Genomic DNA, 16,868 nt, shown 5'->3' on the forward strand with positions numbered 1-16,868 from the left:
CATTTCTTCGAGTTAGGTTTTATTATGCAACCAAAATATCTAAATACGTTCTTACCAAATACATAAAGGGTTGACATCGGACAACTTAAAGTATCATCCCACCAACTTGAGATTGAAGATGGTTGTGCTAATGGAGTTCCTAGAGATAAAAGGATGTGTAGATTATGTCACATAGAGATAGATGCTGAGTATCATTTACATGCAAATGTCCAGCTTACATCAAGGTAAGGGGAACATACCATGACGTACTTGGACCCTCTCCCAACTATTGGATACTTTGGATATAAATACACTAGGTAGATATATATTAGAATTAAAATGACATAGAGAGAATAAGCTACAAAATGTTAACCATAACCTTTCTAATACTCATCAACACGTCACCATTGAATGTTTTTAAGGATAGGGGAGGATGATAAACGAGAACACACTTGGACCATTTGGCCACTTCGTCATGGAAGCAAAAAACGAGAGAATAACCAAACAACCTCGTATACCAGGCTTCAAAGTCACTCATTGTGTGGAAGCAATTAAGAAGATACGAGAATGAGAGTTACCCCACATAGAAGCTTTGGATAGGATACCATTTACATTCGAGACCACGTGTTACACTTGCATCGCAACCCTTCGATTCCTTGCTCCTTTTCGAGAGACAAGGATGGAAATGAAACTAGTCTCAACACATAGCCGTTTCCTTTATAGAACATGCTACACCGCATGGCATCTTTTTTTACCGTGCTTAGACTCTTTTATTGATGTTTTATTTTTGATAATAGGGTACACATACCCGTTATTCTAATCAATTGTCTCATGGGCCAAAATCTGGTCTTAGAAGACGTTAATATATATTTCTTTCTTGTGTATTATTGGCGATTCAACACGTATGTAGTTAGTGGGTGACCATACTACTCCATTGTGGTACCCATTGTAAGTAGTGTTTTCCATACACATTTCTTTACCATGATTGTGTGTGTTTTCACAACAACAAGAAGAAGAGAAGTGAGAGAAGTGAGGGGCATTTGAGGAAATAAAAGGAAGCCCCAAAGAGAGAAGAGAAGAGGAGAGAAGAGAAAGAGAGCTTAGGGGTATCTGAAGGAAATAAAGAAAACCCAGATAAGAAGAAAGGAGTTTGTTCCACTACCTATGTAGTCGATGAGTGGGTGGCCATACTACTCCATTGTGGTACCCATTGTAAGTAATGTTTTCCATACACATTTCTTTACCATGATTGTGAGTGTTTTCACAAGAAGGAGGAGAAGAAGAAGAATCAGAAGAAGAAGAAGAAGAGAAGTGAGAAAAGTGAGGGGCATCTGAGGAAATAAAAGGAAGCCCCAAAGAGAGAAGAGAAGGGAAGGGAGAGGCCAGGGGTATCTGAAGGAAATAAAGAAAACTCAGATAAGAAGAAAGGAGGAGGCGACAGAGAGAGAGAGAGAAACAGAGGAGGTGGAGGAGACGCCATGATGAATGCTCTTCGAAGGAGATGCAGCCCACGTTTCAATGGCGCCCTCCCTTCTTTCCCAACCTCTCTGCTGCTCTCAGAGAGACCCTTCCACAATGACTTCTTCACTGGCCTTCTCCTGCTCGCCTCTCGCACCTTCTCCTCATATCCAACACAAGGGAAAACTATCACTTGTCGAGGTAAGTTTGTATGTATACTTGTGCATTTCTACTCTGTGATTGTCTGCTTGTTATACAGAACAACATATTTTTTAGGGTAAATGTGGGTTAACATATATGATTGTTAAAAGAAAACCCTACTCAGACCTTTGTTTGCTAGATAAGATGGATAATCATTGCTGATGTGGGACTACCTCATTGGCTGCCAAAAATCTACGATATATTATTTTTAGATTGAAGGTATCTGTAGAGAGAACCTTATTCCTAGGGTAAGGGAAATCTGCAAAGATGCATCACACAATAATTGACCACGAAAATTTGCAATATTTATAGGGAGGGAAAAGTTACCCGTATAAAGATCACTCACCAAGTCTTGGTTCACATTCGTTTGCCCCTGATGAAACTAATATTTATGCTGATGTGGCATCAAATCACTAGTCCAGAACAGTGATCACTTTTTCCTACAACATATTATCAGGGTAATAGTACTAATAAGAACACTTTCTAAGGACAGCTTCCAGAGATGTGTACCTGGATGTCAATCCATGCTTGGCTGTGGTACGAAATCATCAGTCGTGGAGAATGAACTCTTTTTCTACACCATATTATTAGGGTAAAGGATGGAGTGTTGGAGGGTGGCAGCTCCAGCCCTGCACTCTCTTTCATATTTATTATCTTTGTACTACATTCTCTCTTTTCTCAGATTCTTCTCTCTCTAGAATCTGCAACTCTTTAAATGCCTTCTCTCTCTAGAATCTGCAATGCTTTAAATGCCTTTTCTCTCTTCTACCTTTTCCAAGATATTCCTAGTTTTTTGTACCTGTTTGGTAGTACAAGAGTCACTTAACTACCAAACAGCCATTTCACCCACATTCCCCAATTTTGTATAAATAGGCTATACCAGCCTCTTTTGTATAAGTTTTTCATTTTCTTTTTTGCTACTTAAAACAAGCTCTATTCCTTGGCTGTGTCTCTACTCTTTGCAACCATTTTTTCTACTGCTGTCTAACAGCCTTCTCACAGCTTGGTTGTGCCTATTTTGTTTTAAGTCTTCCGCTGCTGCTATTAACAGCTTTTCTCACATGGAGGATTCTGGAAGGGGGTATGGAGAGAAGATGGAGAGGGAATGCTTATAGTATCATCGTCGAAGGGCCAAAGGGACATATGAGACCTAAATTTGCATGCAATGTGAATAATATATGATGCTATAAAATAGAACCAGAATGGGCCTGATCTAGGTAGCCAGCAATATCTAATGACAAGGCTGTGTTGGAAGGGAAATGATGTAGGAACCTGGGTTACAAATTCTGTATTGAGGATACAAGGTACAAAATAGATCTAGAAGATGACAACATGAGTTGATCAAAGTATGAACACTCTCATATGGTGATGCCCAATCATGTTGGGTCTTAGGAACCATTGGCCAGTAATATGGTGGAATCAAGGTTTATTATAGTAAATGAAACCATGTATCCTCTGATGTAGCTCCCATTGCCCTGAAAAATGATGTCCTAGGTGCACCTGATAGCCATGTCTGCCTACAACTTTCCATAGTCGTGATGCATTGTCCAGATAAGAACTTTGCATTAGCTAGTCCTCTCTGTTTATTTCATGATTGTTATAACCTTGACTGTATCTCCCTTTAGACAATTCTTTTACGTTGAGATATCAAGCTAAACCACACCTTGCACGTGAGCACACTTCTTGGAGAATGTGTGATAAAGTCCACCTTTGTAATAAATAAATGGGAGATACCATTTTATTGAATAAAATGGAATCTTATATCCCACTTACTCTCCTATCAATGTAGATTGAACTAGAATTCTATGCAAGTACACGTTAAGCCCCCCTCCTTGTATTTGATGTTGCTTATCTTTGATTCATAATTTATTTAGTCTTAATTTACTTGTAGCTTTATCATTGTATACTCACCCTCCACATTGCTAATACATTGTCTTTTGATAAACCTTGTGTATTCACTCTCTTACCCACTACCCCCCAACACACACAAATTATCTACTTACCTCCGCTTTGTATATACCTGATCCTCAGTAGAATTATATTTTAATTCTTTACGTTTTATCCTATAAAAGTGGGTATTTATTTGGGTATGTGTTTTGGATGTGAGGTGGGCTGCAGGAAGTTGATGATCTTGAATTTTTTGTGTCCTTACACTTCAACAGAGAAATATCAGCAATACCAAATTGTAACTTGTACTTTTAAATGTGTGAATTTATGTGTCACAACTCATGCTTTTTGCATGAAATTTCATATGTTCCTTATTTGCAACTAGGTTTTCAATTGCCAATGATACATTTGTCAAGACATGGCGCCCTTTTCTAACATCCTTCATCATGCCAACTATGTTGGTTCCCTTATTTCTAGACGTTTGATCTCTTATTTCTTCACAATGTTTTCTATATATAACCACAACTTGCATTTGAAGCATAAGATCATTGACCTGAATTATAATACAATATTTGTTTCTCTACAAATCTGGACTCCATGCCTACTAGATGACCACCTAATATTAAGCACTTACGAGCAATTTTTTTAGAAAGGATTTTGTGAATGTCATGCGAAACGATTTTCAGCTTTTCAATCTTGTCAGGCACACAGGGGAAGTCAAACAAGCAAGAAATTTAAAGAATTGTTTTTAAAACCTTCATTCAGTGGATCGGTAGCAAAACTTTTTTGAGAAATGAATACCACATTCTCAATACAGACTTTGTATATCTTCACTATTTTCAGTGCTTTTGCTTTCCTCTTTTCGGAGACCCTGCCATGTTGGAGATCTTATGAAGGCAGAATTCTTGGTCCATCTATGGAGATCTTATTCCTTAGCCTACAGGAATATCTACCTTGTTAATAAAAAGCATTGAATGCCTTGTGTAAACCCCGAGTTGAGTTAGGCAGTTCTAGCAATTTATTTTGGATTGTTTTTCTCCAAGATAAGACAACAATTTTAGAGGTAACCTCTTGTTCAGTCACCAAGAAGCTTTAGATATTTTAATGCGTCTTTCTTTCTCATGATGGTATCTCTCTGATGCACTTGAACATGTGGGTTTGATCACAACGTGCATACATGCCTTCAACTAAAGGTGTATGCCCATTTCATTAGTCAATCACTTACCTTTGCTTGTTGTTTTATGAAGCTGCTGTTGCACATGAACCTTTGAAACCCTTATCCATTGAGAATATTGAGGTTGCACCTCCAAAGGTTAGTGGTTTTACATTAGTCATATATTTGCTAGATCAATTTGATGTGGATTAAAATGATATATTTACTTCAATTGCGCCTGCAGCATTTGATTAAATTGATTCATTGAAACAACAAGCTTTTCTACGTTATAAAATACCAATACGTTATATGACTTTTATTCATGATCTTCAGGCTGGCGAAGTTCGTGTAAAAATTGTAAACACAGCGTTGTGCCACACTGATTACTATACTCTCAGTGGTAAGGTATTTCTCCATCCCATTTTGTAGAGCTAACATTTGAGACTCCTATGGTTTGAATATTTCACTGGCTTGATTCTTTGGCATTCTTTGACAAGCAGGATCCTGAAGGACTTTTTCCATGCATACTTGGTCATGAAGCTGCTGGGTATGTGCGCTCACCAAATCATTTGATATTCTATGTAATGTTGTGCATAAGAAATGAATGGTTTGAAGCTGGTCATAATGTTTTACTGTTCGGCTAAAGAACAACATATTAAGTTCCTCTGCAAGAATCTACATTATGTTCAATGGGTTAATCTAAGGCTCTAGAGTACAGTCTAGTGTTTTCTGAAGCTTGTAGGATTGTCTTAAAAAATACGCATGAGTGAGTAGCACAAGACATTACTCAACCTTGACGTCATTTCATATTGATTGAAGAGAGACATTGAAGTACTTGCGTGGAATATACATATAGAACTAGTAGAGAAATCTCAGAATGATGACGGGAAGTGTATGCTTTGAAACATTACCCCAGATTTCTTTTCACTCTTTCTTTCATGAAACTTGATTGTGTGAAAGTTTGATGGCAACCAGTGAATTGAGAAACAACTATAATAGCTAGGAATATGTTGAAGATTTTCTAGTGAAGCAAGTTGAAGTTTGTGTCTCTGTTTGGCAGTATCATTGAGAGCATTGGGGAAGGTGTTGTTGGTCTGAAACCAGGTGATCATGTTATTCCTTGTTATCAAGCAGAGTGCAGGGAGTGTAGAGCATGTTTTTCAGGGAAGACGAACCTTTGTGGCAAAGTAAGATCAGCTACAGGGACTGGTGTGATGATTTCTGACATGTCATCTAGATTTTCATTGAATGGAAAACCAATATATCATTTTATGGGGACCTCAACCTTCAGCGAGTATACAGTTGTGCATGATGTATCAGTTGCTAAAATTAATCCAGCAGCTCCTATGGATAAAGTTTGCCTCTTGGGATGCGGTATTCCTACAGGTAATCATGACAAATGTTTAGGTTTGTGATTATTAACCGTATTAACAGTATTTGATGCTACTGTTTAGATTCAGCGAAAACCACGGTTACTGTTTTATGTAGGACTGGGTGCTGTCTTCAATACAGCAAAAGTAGAGAGCGGATCAACAGTTGCAGTGTTTGGTTTGGGCACTGTTGGTCTTGCGGTAACAATAAAAATGAGAATCAATGCATAATTTTGTTTCTACACGATGGTTTGGATGAATTGTTAAAACTTTATACAGGTTTGTGAAGGTGCAAAAAAGGCTGGAGCAAAGAGGATTATCGGAATTGACACAAATGTTGCAAAGTATGAACGTGGTATGTAGTGGGGGATTTGCCTTCTATCAATGTTTTGCTTTCATAATACATATCAGATGCTGTTTCTAATTTAGTTTATGATATATAGCCAGCAGCTTTGGTGCGACTGAATTTATAAATCCCAAAGACTATGATAAACCAATCCAACAGGTATATCCCTTTCATTTCTGTTTAATTAAGGCTGGTATACTAGTAGGGTAAATGCTTATACATAACCTTGTCAAAACAACTGACAATCAACAATAACAGGTCATTGTTGAGATCACAGATGGTGGTGTAGATTATAGTTTTGAGTGTATTGGAAATGTAGAAGTGATGCGAGCTGCCTTGGAATGCTGCATTAAGGTTGGTGTGTGATGCCCTTAATATTTTATATCAGTCAACTCAAAATTGGAATGGTCATGAACTTGTTCTTAATAAGCTTCTCATGTGGAATGTTGATTTCTGAACTTTTTTATTTCTTGATGTTTGAATGTTGTAATTAGCTGTGACAAACTAATGAGGAAAATATAGTGATAAATTTTTTTTTATGTGATGTAAGGCATTCTATCAATCCCTTCGAATCTTTAGCCTGGTGAAAGAGCAGTGCTTATGACAGTATCAAATGATAGGCATAGCAGTTACTAATTGCTTAGTATAGTTTAAGATGTACAATCAAATCATGTTAAAAAATGATAATATTTAATATTATGTAGTTATTTAGGATCCAATGAATTGTTACAGAATGTGTTTCTTGATAAATGTACTCTTTTTTAAATGTCTATACACAGCTTCTTATCTGGTTTCATGCCCATCCAAATAAAACGATTAGCAGCAGGGTATATCCTAGAGTGCTTAGGCTTACTGATTTGAGTAGATTTTTTCACTTAACTAAATCTACTTGGGATGATATAGTTTTTGTTAAAAGAATGCATGGATATTGAATGATGTTTTGAATTCAAATCTAATAATGATATATGTATGTATAATAATATTACAATACAATACAAACTCATATATTACTCTTATCTTCACATTTGAAAATTGATTAATTCTTTGACCTCGACATTGATTTTTACTTGTTTCTGGCATTTATATATGTATGTGTAATAATATATATGTATCTGTAAGTGCATATACATGTTCATTTACAAGAGTGAAATATATGGCACACATTATGGAATATCAATAAAAATTTCAACTACTTCAAGGGGTGGGGAACATCGGTAATAGTTGGAGTAGCAGCTGCAGGACAAGAAATCAAGACAAGACCTTTCCAATTGGTGACTGGAAGAGTATGGAAAGGCACTGCATTTGGAGGATACAAAAGTAGGACTGATGTCCCAAAGTTAGTTGATGCCTACATGAATAAGGTGATATTTTGGCACAAAAAACATGCATTTTAAATCTTTTTCTCACTTGTAATAAGTGTTTTTCATTTACAAAATGATATAAAGAATGGGTTTTAACAGGAGATCAAGCTAGATGAGTATGTCACACACAACTTGAAACTAGAAGAGATTAATCATGCATTTGAGCTTCTGGAATCAGGGGAATGCCTTCGAGCTGTTATCCATATGTAATCCTCCTGGAAGCAGGAGAATGCCTTCGAGCTGCTATTCACATATGTAATCATACAAATTCCTATTTATTTTTGCATTTGGAACTTTTGTATTAGCTTTGTCACACTAAAATGGTCATCAATTGGTGCTGGATTTCAGTTCTGCACTAGATTTTGAAATACTCATAATCTATTCTTGCAATTATCATGCAAATTCAACTAAATACCACAATACTTTTTATTGTTCATTGTGTTGGTATTTATGACTAAACCCTCACCAAAGGGCAGTCTTCGATCTCTCCTTCATAAGATTAAATTAAAAAGCGCAATGCATGTGGAAGACACATAAGATGTTTGTTCTTATAAAGAAAATTTCAGCTGTGGGAAAATATAATTGAAGTCTATAAAACCCACAAGTGTATGGCCTTACATGCATTGAATGACATGGAGAAGAGGTTATCTGTGACATGTAGAATAGGTGGCCATTGTCCTTTTAAGGCTTATCCAATTTGACCAACGGCTGCTTCCTTCAGGAAGGCCTTATTTTCAGCTCTTTGCCTCTAGAAAGCCAGTTAGCTGATCAAGGTCAGTGGCCATACCTCTGAGATTATTTCTACCATTATACTTACAAGTTTAAGGTATTTGTGCTTTTAACACACTGGAAACTGAATCAGACAATTATACCATTATACTTCCTAAAATTTGGGCCCATGTCAAAAATCATGTCCATTGACGTATGAAGGTGTTGAGAAGCCAATAGGAAGTCCATGTTAGCAAAATTGCAACTATCTATACAAATCAGTCATAATTGTGTAGCACAAAAGTAAAGGACATATCATGATGGAATGAGTAATACTGACGAGTATTCTCAAAAAATATGCTTGATGCTGGGAAACCATGTACCTGTGGATATAATTTCCCAAGGTTTTTGCATTTAACTGGTCTTATTGTATAAACGAAAATATCTGAGCAAGTTTACCCTACCTGTGTACAATTTTGCAAGATTTTTACATGTCACTCATTTTATTGTATAAATGAAAATATTTTCAGAAACTGTACCTATGTACAATTTTGTAAGATTTCTGTGTTGTATAAATTTTTTAATTGTTGTCCCCAATTTGTTTCATCAAATGTTCTACAAAAAGTCATTTTGGACTGGAAACAAAATCTTGACTTACCTAAGTAGACTTCAAATACTTTCAATGTTAGTGTTGAGCCCAGTAATGGCTTCATCCTTTGACATGCTCTTAATGAAAATCATCCTTCCAACAGAATTTGTACTGACGTTCAGGAAAACATAATAGTAGAGGATGTTGATCAATTAGCAGTATATACCATTTAGTTCATATATAAACTGTTGCAGATAAATGTTCCACTACATGGCATCACCTCTCCAGTTCATAAGGCAAGTCAGGATCTTTCATCTGATTCGATTCATTAACACAGCAGTGAGAAATGACTACACAAATCTCCAATCGCAAACATATGTTAATGAAATTCATGATTTGTACAAGCATTATTGAAAGAAAACAAGAAATTGCACACCGATCAAAATGCAATGCACAGACATTTTCATTGATGATGTACAACTATGTGCGCAGTCACCAGGAGAAACTTTACAAACATTTAGATTAAATGCATCTGCTCCATGTCAGATTCATAAAGCCAAACAGCAAGGGGATGCCCTATCCCAACAAAACAACCTGAGTTTCTACTCTCCACACGGAAAGGAGAGCTCACCGCCTTCAAAATCTCTTCCACTGCTTGTTTGATTAGTGAGGAGCCTGTAACTCTGCTTCTACGTCCCCATCCAGTTATAATATCAATTCGTTCCGGCACCACTCCGGTGGCAATCATTCCTTCTTTCAAATTAGATAACGTTCTTGACAGTGCGACTACAGCAGTACCTATAGACATTGTGTGCAAATTGATAGCCCAATACTTGGCAGCCTTTTGTGTAACTGTTTTTGGATAGATTTGCTTCTCAGAAGCCACCTCCCACACAGCTGCGGCTTCCGCTTTCATGTTCACATTATGGAGAAAACTGATTGCAGCATCAGTGAAACTTCTCTTACTCTCTTGCTCATTGCAAGAGATTGTTTCAAAAAACTGGATGATGTGGTCCTTAGTATCCTTCTTATTCGATCCAGGTAGGGAGCATAAGAAGAAATGTGCAGGATGGTCCATGCTAGCCATAATATTCCATATATTTTCACCATCACTAGCTGTCCTTCCCGACATTGTATAGCTGCTTAGAAGGAGAGTATAAGTCTGAAGTGAGGGTACCATGCCTTGGGCCTTCATATCATAAAGCAGCTTTCTGACGTTATCATACAAGTTTTCCCTCAAATAAGCACCAAGCAATGAGTTACAAGTAGGAACATTTGGTCTAACTCCAGAGTCTAGCATAACGTTGAACCATCCACAAGCCTTCTCCAGATTCCCTGCCTTGCCCCAGATATCCACTAAAAGGCCATAAACAGTGGTATCCGGGGCCCAACCTGCTTTTTGCATATCACAGAAAACATTTTCAACCTCTTCCAGCTGACCAATATGCCCCAAAACCTCCATTACTATGCTATATGTTACCTGGTCAGGAAGAAAACCAGCCTTTTGCATATCATTATAGAGTTTCAATGCCATATCATAATTTGCTGATTTAGCATGCAGATCAATGAGAATGTTATAAGTGACTATATTAGGAATACATCCTTTAGCAATCATTTCATTAAGAATTTTCTGGGCAGCTGACAATTCACCAGCTTTGCCCAGGCAATTAATAATAACACTGTATGTAAATGTGTCAGGCTGTAAACCAGCCTGTTGCATCTGCTTATACATGTCCATAGCCACATCAAGGGATCCAGCCTTGGCATGCAAATCAATGAGAGTACAATAGGTAACCTTATCAGGAATGCACCCAACAAGCTTCATGTGGTGAAATATCTCAAGTGCTTCTACCATCTGGTTTGCCCTCCCATAGCAATGTATCAATCTGTTGAATGTTACCACACTAGGTTTACATCCATCCCTTGCCATGTCTTCCAGTAATTCACAAACAGCATCAAACCTTCGAGCCCGTCCTAAGATGCCCACCATTGTGGTATATGTATGCACATCATGTTTGTAACCTCCCTGGTTTCTAACCCAGTTGAAGAATATCAAAGCTACAGAGCTATCATCTAGGGACTTCAGTACTTCATTTACATGATAGGGACTTAATTTTTTGCTGAGAGAAGAAAGTGCTACTTCAGTATCCAGACCCCAACCTAACTTTTCCAATATGTTACAAACACGTTCGACAATTGCTCTTCCATTATTATGAGATTTATGTCTAGCTTTTCCTTGTCTACTGCAGTTAGAAGTATTAGCCTTCCATTTGCTCCCTCTTCTTCGTTCTCCACGCCTTGAAAACTTGTGGAGAGTTGAGTCACATTCAGAAATTTCTAGTAAACTATTGGCCCCAGTGAAGTCATTAGATGCGTTGGTCATGTCATGACATTGTTCAATCTGAGAAGGAAGAACCAGAGGTCGAGTCACTTCCTTACAACTTCCCAAAAATGTTGAGGATTTTACATTAAAAGTTGTCTGTGCCACTACAACTTCCCCATCTAATTTCAGGCTATTCAATCCATTGTTAAGGAGATTGAGCACATTAGAATTTTGCCTTTGTGGCTCATCATGCTCACAGGATGTAAAATATTCTCTTGCATCTTTGAAGCCAGAGTTAGTACATATTCTATTACTTTCTGAAGGTTTTTGATGAATAAGGCCAGGCTCTTTCACATCAGAATTTTCCCTCTCTTTCTGATTGGAAGTGTTTGATGTAAAAGACTGCTCATTGTCTGCCACCACAGCTGTAGTCTTCTCGTTTGCTTTAACAGTGTTCTGGATGTCAGATAATCTTTCGACAGTGGTACGACCCACCTTGGTTACATTGTCAAGACACTCCAAATGTTCTTGTTTACCATCACCATTCTTTAATTCTTCTCTTGATATCTCATCATGCACACCGGATGTTGATATTGGCTTCTTCACATTTTGTTGTGTACATGATGAGCTGCTGGATCCCATATCACCTTTAGATCCCGACTCTGAAACTTTATTATGAGTCTTAATATCGGCAAATCCATTGACAATAGTACCATGCAGAACATGAGCCTTCTGACTAACATCACATGTCAAACCAAGTTTATGTACATTGGGTAATGGCTTCTCAAAAGAATTAATCTTTTCTGGAACACTATTGCAATGACTTTCATTTGAAATTCTAAAGGCAGCCCTATGCAAAATGAGATTTTCCCTTCTAACTCTTCCAAGATTAACATCTTTTGATTCTTCCTCATGACCTTCATCAGCAGATGGGCTCTTACAAGGACCTGCTGCTAGCCATGCTCTGGTACTATTGTACAAGGGAACAATTTGCTTTGGTCGGAGCATGATCCTTCACAACATAAGAGCAACTATAACAGCACTCTGAAGAGGAAACTAGAAGCTCAGACAATTTCCACTTCAGATATGTAATAATTTGCTTTTCTATTAGCAGCCATGTGATTTTGGGACACAAACATTTGTTTCTTCGGCAAGGATCCCTCTGCAAAGCATTAGATAACCCTTGAGATGTTGACGCTAATAAAACCGACAGGTAACAAGCAAAGAGTAGTTAGGCTAACTAGATTTCAGAAACAACTAAAACAATGGAGGTTAAACCAGGTAATAAGGTGGAGAACTTTACTAATAGATGAATAATAAGATAAATGACAGAAACTTTTTTCAGCTGAGTTCTTATATGATTCATCAGGGTTATCAACCCACAACATGCAGTTATCTATAGACAAGAATCTATACTAGGAGTCGAAAAGCTTATGTTTAGGAATTGATATTAATCAAGAGAGAGTGAGAGACCAAGATGTCAATCAAACTCTGCTTGGTACAAGTTAGCTCTTCTAAAGCAATTCGCATGAAATCACTAGAGCTGAAGCTCCGGTCAATAATTGGCAGAAGTTTGAGTAGACCTGAGGGATTCTCTGGAGGAAAGGCTTCATGAGAGAATGATAGATAAAGGTACAGTCCGATCCATACAGAGACATATGGCGTATAGCATTAGAAAAACACAACCTGAGGCTATTTAACATATGTGCTATCCCCCTCTGAGTAGTATAACCAGTCATACCGGAGGAGCTCTTGATTTAGCCACTTCTAGTCTCTACCTATCAGGTGTTTTCTTTATTTTAGGTTTCATTAATTTTATAACCATTGTCCTTAACACACCTTTTCTATTAAAGCAAAGAGTCTCACTTTAAGTGAACATATGAGGTTCTTAATTATCTGTATCGAATGACAAATTTTCAACTAGTTGAGTAAAATCATCTGATATTCCTGCAATTAAAACTCTCTTTCTATCATTATCGTTTCTACTTAGACATCCCACACGTTACAAGTACTCTATATATATTGAATTGCATTGTAGGATTCATAACTCCTCATTTGGATAATAAACATGTCATGTTTCTACTGGACTGGACTCAATTGGAGGTTTGAGTCCACAATATGCTCATTGCCATAGTAAAAGCACAGAATAACATAATCCCATCAAGAAATTTAACAGGAATCTTGAAACTTAACACAGAAGTGCAAAATGTATTATAGCTGTAGTTTCATGAAGGGCCAATTGCGATAGCAAAAGCACTAAAAATTCATTTATAGAACAAAATCTCTAAAAATGTCACGATACTGCAAATAAAGCGAACTTCAAAAACAACCCTTTACTGTATAAAGAAAAAATGGGGTTTCAGGAAGAGGAAATTGCCGTAACAAAAACAATGTCACTACAATATGGCAAGAAAAATAAAACCACAACACTTTTCCACACATACAGAAGGAAAAATGAGGCCAAAAACAGTACTGAAAAGTGAGAGGAGGGTCTGACGAAGATAGAGCAGGGAAAAAACAGACAAAGATCTTGTTGTTTTCTAAAGAACTGACGAAGAAGGTAGTAAGCAGCGGTAGAACATGTGTAGAGCCAGAAAATAAAACCGGTAAATAGTGAAAGTAAAAAGAAATAACGATAAAACCCCACTCCATGTTGCAAAAAATGACGCAGAAAACAGACCCAAAACCTACATTGAAGGGAAGTGAGGAAGAGCACCTGATTCCTGCTAACGAAGCAAAAGAGCGGAAAAAGCAGAGCTCAAATCCTGTTTTTTTTTTTTCTCAGAAGAGCTGATGAAGAGAGACGGTGAAGATCATACTTCATCTGTCTCTTCTCCACGGCAGATTGAAGATGCCATAGCTTCTGTTGTAAGAGACCTCTGCGTCCGCTCATCAGAGGCGAGACGCAAGAGGTCTTCTTTTTTTGGATTCCTTTCGTCTGTGCGCGTGTCTGAGAGAGGAAGGAAGACGTCCTTCTCTTTTCTCTTTACTTTTTTTGTGGGCGATGTTTGTTTTTGTGCCCTAATTTTTCTCCTTTGTCTGTGTTTCTTTTCTTCATTCCTCTTTCTTTCTCTCTTTCTGACACAAGTTACAACACACACACACAAGAATGAATGGATTGAATGGATGGATGGATGGATGGATGGATGGATGAAACAAATACAAGCATGAATGGATGCCTAGATGGGTGAATGGATACGTGGATGGGTGCGTGGATGGATGGATGGGTGTGTGGATGTATGGATGGATGTGTGTATGGATGGATGGATGGGTGCACAGATGGATGGATGTGTGTATCTATGGATGGATGTATGTGTGTATGGTTGTGTGTGGATGCATGGATGGATTGATGGATGTGTGGATGGATGGATGCATGAAACAAAGTTCATTCTTTGTTGTCCCCAATCTCTTCTTAGATGGATGTTTGAATGAATGCGTGGATGGATGGATGGATGAATGGGTGCGTGGATGCATGAAACAAAGTTCATTCTTTGTCTGTCCTTAATCTCTTCTTGGATGGATGTTTGAATGAATGCGTGGATGGATGGATGGGTGCGTGGATGCATGAAACAAAGTTCATTCTTTGTCTGTGCTTAATCTCTTCTTGGATGGATGTTTGAATGAATGCGTGGATGGATGGATGGGTGCGTGGATGCATGAAACAAAGTTCATTCTTTGTCTGTCCTTAATCTCTTCTTGGATGGATGTTTGAATGAATGCGTGGATGGATGGATGTGTGGATGGATGCTTGAATGAATGCGTAGATGGATGGATGTGTGTATGGATGGAGGGATGCGTGGATGGATGGATGCACGAAACAAAGTTCATTCTTTGTCTGTCCCCAATCTCTTCTTGGATGGATGCTTGAATGAATGTGTGGATGGATGGATGGATGCATGAATGAATGAAACACAATTCATTTTTTGTCCGGCTCCAGTCTCTTCCTCTTGCCAACTCTTCCCTTTCCCCCTTGTCAGTCGGTCCTTCCACATCGCTTGCTCTCCTAGAAAAGAAGAAGAAGAAGAAGAAGAAAGCTCTGGAAGACCAAGCCCCCTCCTAGTCATCCTTAATAGCATAGGAGTAACCCATGTTCAACGCGTCATTCACTAATAAAAACTACCATAAACACCAATAGCTCGTTAATCATGTTCCTAATTATATTCTTTGAAGGAAGTGATTTTGCATCAAAAGGGTGCTAAATTACACAATGTTTGTTTATTGCCACGTCTTGGTAAGAGACAACAACGCTTTATTTGTCCCTTATGTACGATGATTTGATATTCAATAAGTTTATAATAGAGGGATGGGGATTTGGTCGTTTATGAAATTAGGATGGCATTATTAAATTGACTATAAACACAACGAATTGGTTAATCGTGTTCCTAATTATGCTTTGAAGGAAGTGATTCTGCATTAATATGGTGCTAAATTACATTGTTTTTGTTTATTGCCACATCTTGGTAAGGGCAACAATGCTGCATTGTCCCTTATTTACGATGATTTGATATTCATTAAGTTTATAGCAAAGGGATGACATTAACTTTATGAAATTCAAATAGCATTTTTGTGGTCTAGTGTTGAGAACTCTTAGCAAACTCATATGTTCCCACAGTTGTTGCTGGAGACCTATTGCAGATCCAAAGCAAATAAGCAAGGAGCCATTTTTTCTCCATATATGTGAGTTCTCCTGACTTGTTTTTCAACAAAAAAGTTCTAAACAACACAATATAATGGAATACATTGGACACATCTATACATGTTCTCCTTTGGAATTTGGACACCTCTATTTCAACATGTTTTTGGAATTGATATTTCCTTATAGGGTTTTAATTTGTCTCCATTAAGAAGATCCACGAGTATTAGGTGTCTAGAGGATAGAGTCAAGATGCATCAAAGTAGAATTTGCTTTGAGGGTTTTGCTTCATGTTGAATGGAGGAGCTTAGAGACAATATTAAAGTTAGGAAATGGAGGCTTGATTACTTGGCTGATTGGCCTTAGAACATGAAATTGTGCTCCATATGAAAACAATTTACAAGATGTCAAATATTAATCCCTAAATTATATAAAAGAAAAACAATTGTCATGGTGAAACCTATTGACTTTGTATTTTCTATGTTTGAACTTATCTCATTACCAATGTGAGTATTAACTCTAGCAAAGCTCTAATGCTCCTTTGCACTTGATCACACAAGGTAGGTAGTGAATTCTAGCTTAAAAAATGCGTCAAATATATAGGCATGTAAGGTGTGCATGAAGATCAAGTAGAGGATGAATATCACTTGTTTTTTACATGCTTGGCATATATAAACATTCATGAAAGCTATGACCATTGACAACATATTAAGAAGGGTTGATAACTGGAAGTTTGAGCTCATATGAGTACTAATTATTTGCATGTTTAGACTTTTGGTGCATTGAAGCATGAGCATCCCATCTCATGGAGGAGACACACATCAAGAAAAGTTGTGTAGTTATGTTCCAAGGGTCAACAT

At 37.5% G+C, this 16,868-nt stretch overlaps 2 protein-coding genes across 3 annotated transcripts; one reads left to right on the top strand and one right to left on the bottom strand.

The window, feature by feature from the left end:
* The first annotated feature begins 1,423 nt into the window (after positions 1-1,423).
* Positions 1,424-8,037, top strand: LOC147854961 (alcohol dehydrogenase class-3-like). Of its 2 annotated transcripts, none has more exons than XM_087330928.1 (11): positions 1,424-1,638; positions 4,773-4,837; positions 5,012-5,083; positions 5,179-5,225; positions 5,739-6,064; positions 6,167-6,249; positions 6,328-6,403; positions 6,492-6,553; positions 6,653-6,748; positions 7,594-7,755; positions 7,840-8,037. In XM_087330928.1, exons 1-11 carry the CDS (start codon positions 1,458-1,460, stop codon positions 7,849-7,851), a joined length of 1,182 nt encoding a protein of 393 aa, XP_087187054.1. In that variant the 5' UTR covers positions 1,424-1,457; the 3' UTR covers positions 7,852-8,037. The 2 variants fall into 2 exon arrangements, with proteins under 2 accessions (XP_087187054.1, XP_087187053.1); XM_087330927.1 differs by having other exon boundaries at positions 7,855-8,037.
* Positions 8,038-9,493: 1,456 nt separating this feature from the next.
* On the bottom strand, positions 9,494-12,568 carry LOC147854962 (pentatricopeptide repeat-containing protein At1g18900-like). The gene has a single exon (XM_087330956.1). The coding sequence runs from the start codon at positions 12,381-12,383 to the stop codon at positions 9,570-9,572; it is 2,814 nt and encodes a 937-aa protein (XP_087187082.1). The 5' UTR covers positions 12,384-12,568; the 3' UTR covers positions 9,494-9,569.
* Positions 12,569-16,868: the final 4,300 nt, after the last annotated feature.

This window comes from Azolla caroliniana, unplaced genomic scaffold, assembly GCF_043228905.1.
Source record: "Azolla caroliniana isolate FFs.n. ecotype wild unplaced genomic scaffold, voAzoCaro1.0.p SCAF_15, whole genome shotgun sequence".
Classification (NCBI taxonomy): domain Eukaryota; kingdom Viridiplantae; phylum Streptophyta; class Polypodiopsida; order Salviniales; family Salviniaceae; genus Azolla; species Azolla caroliniana.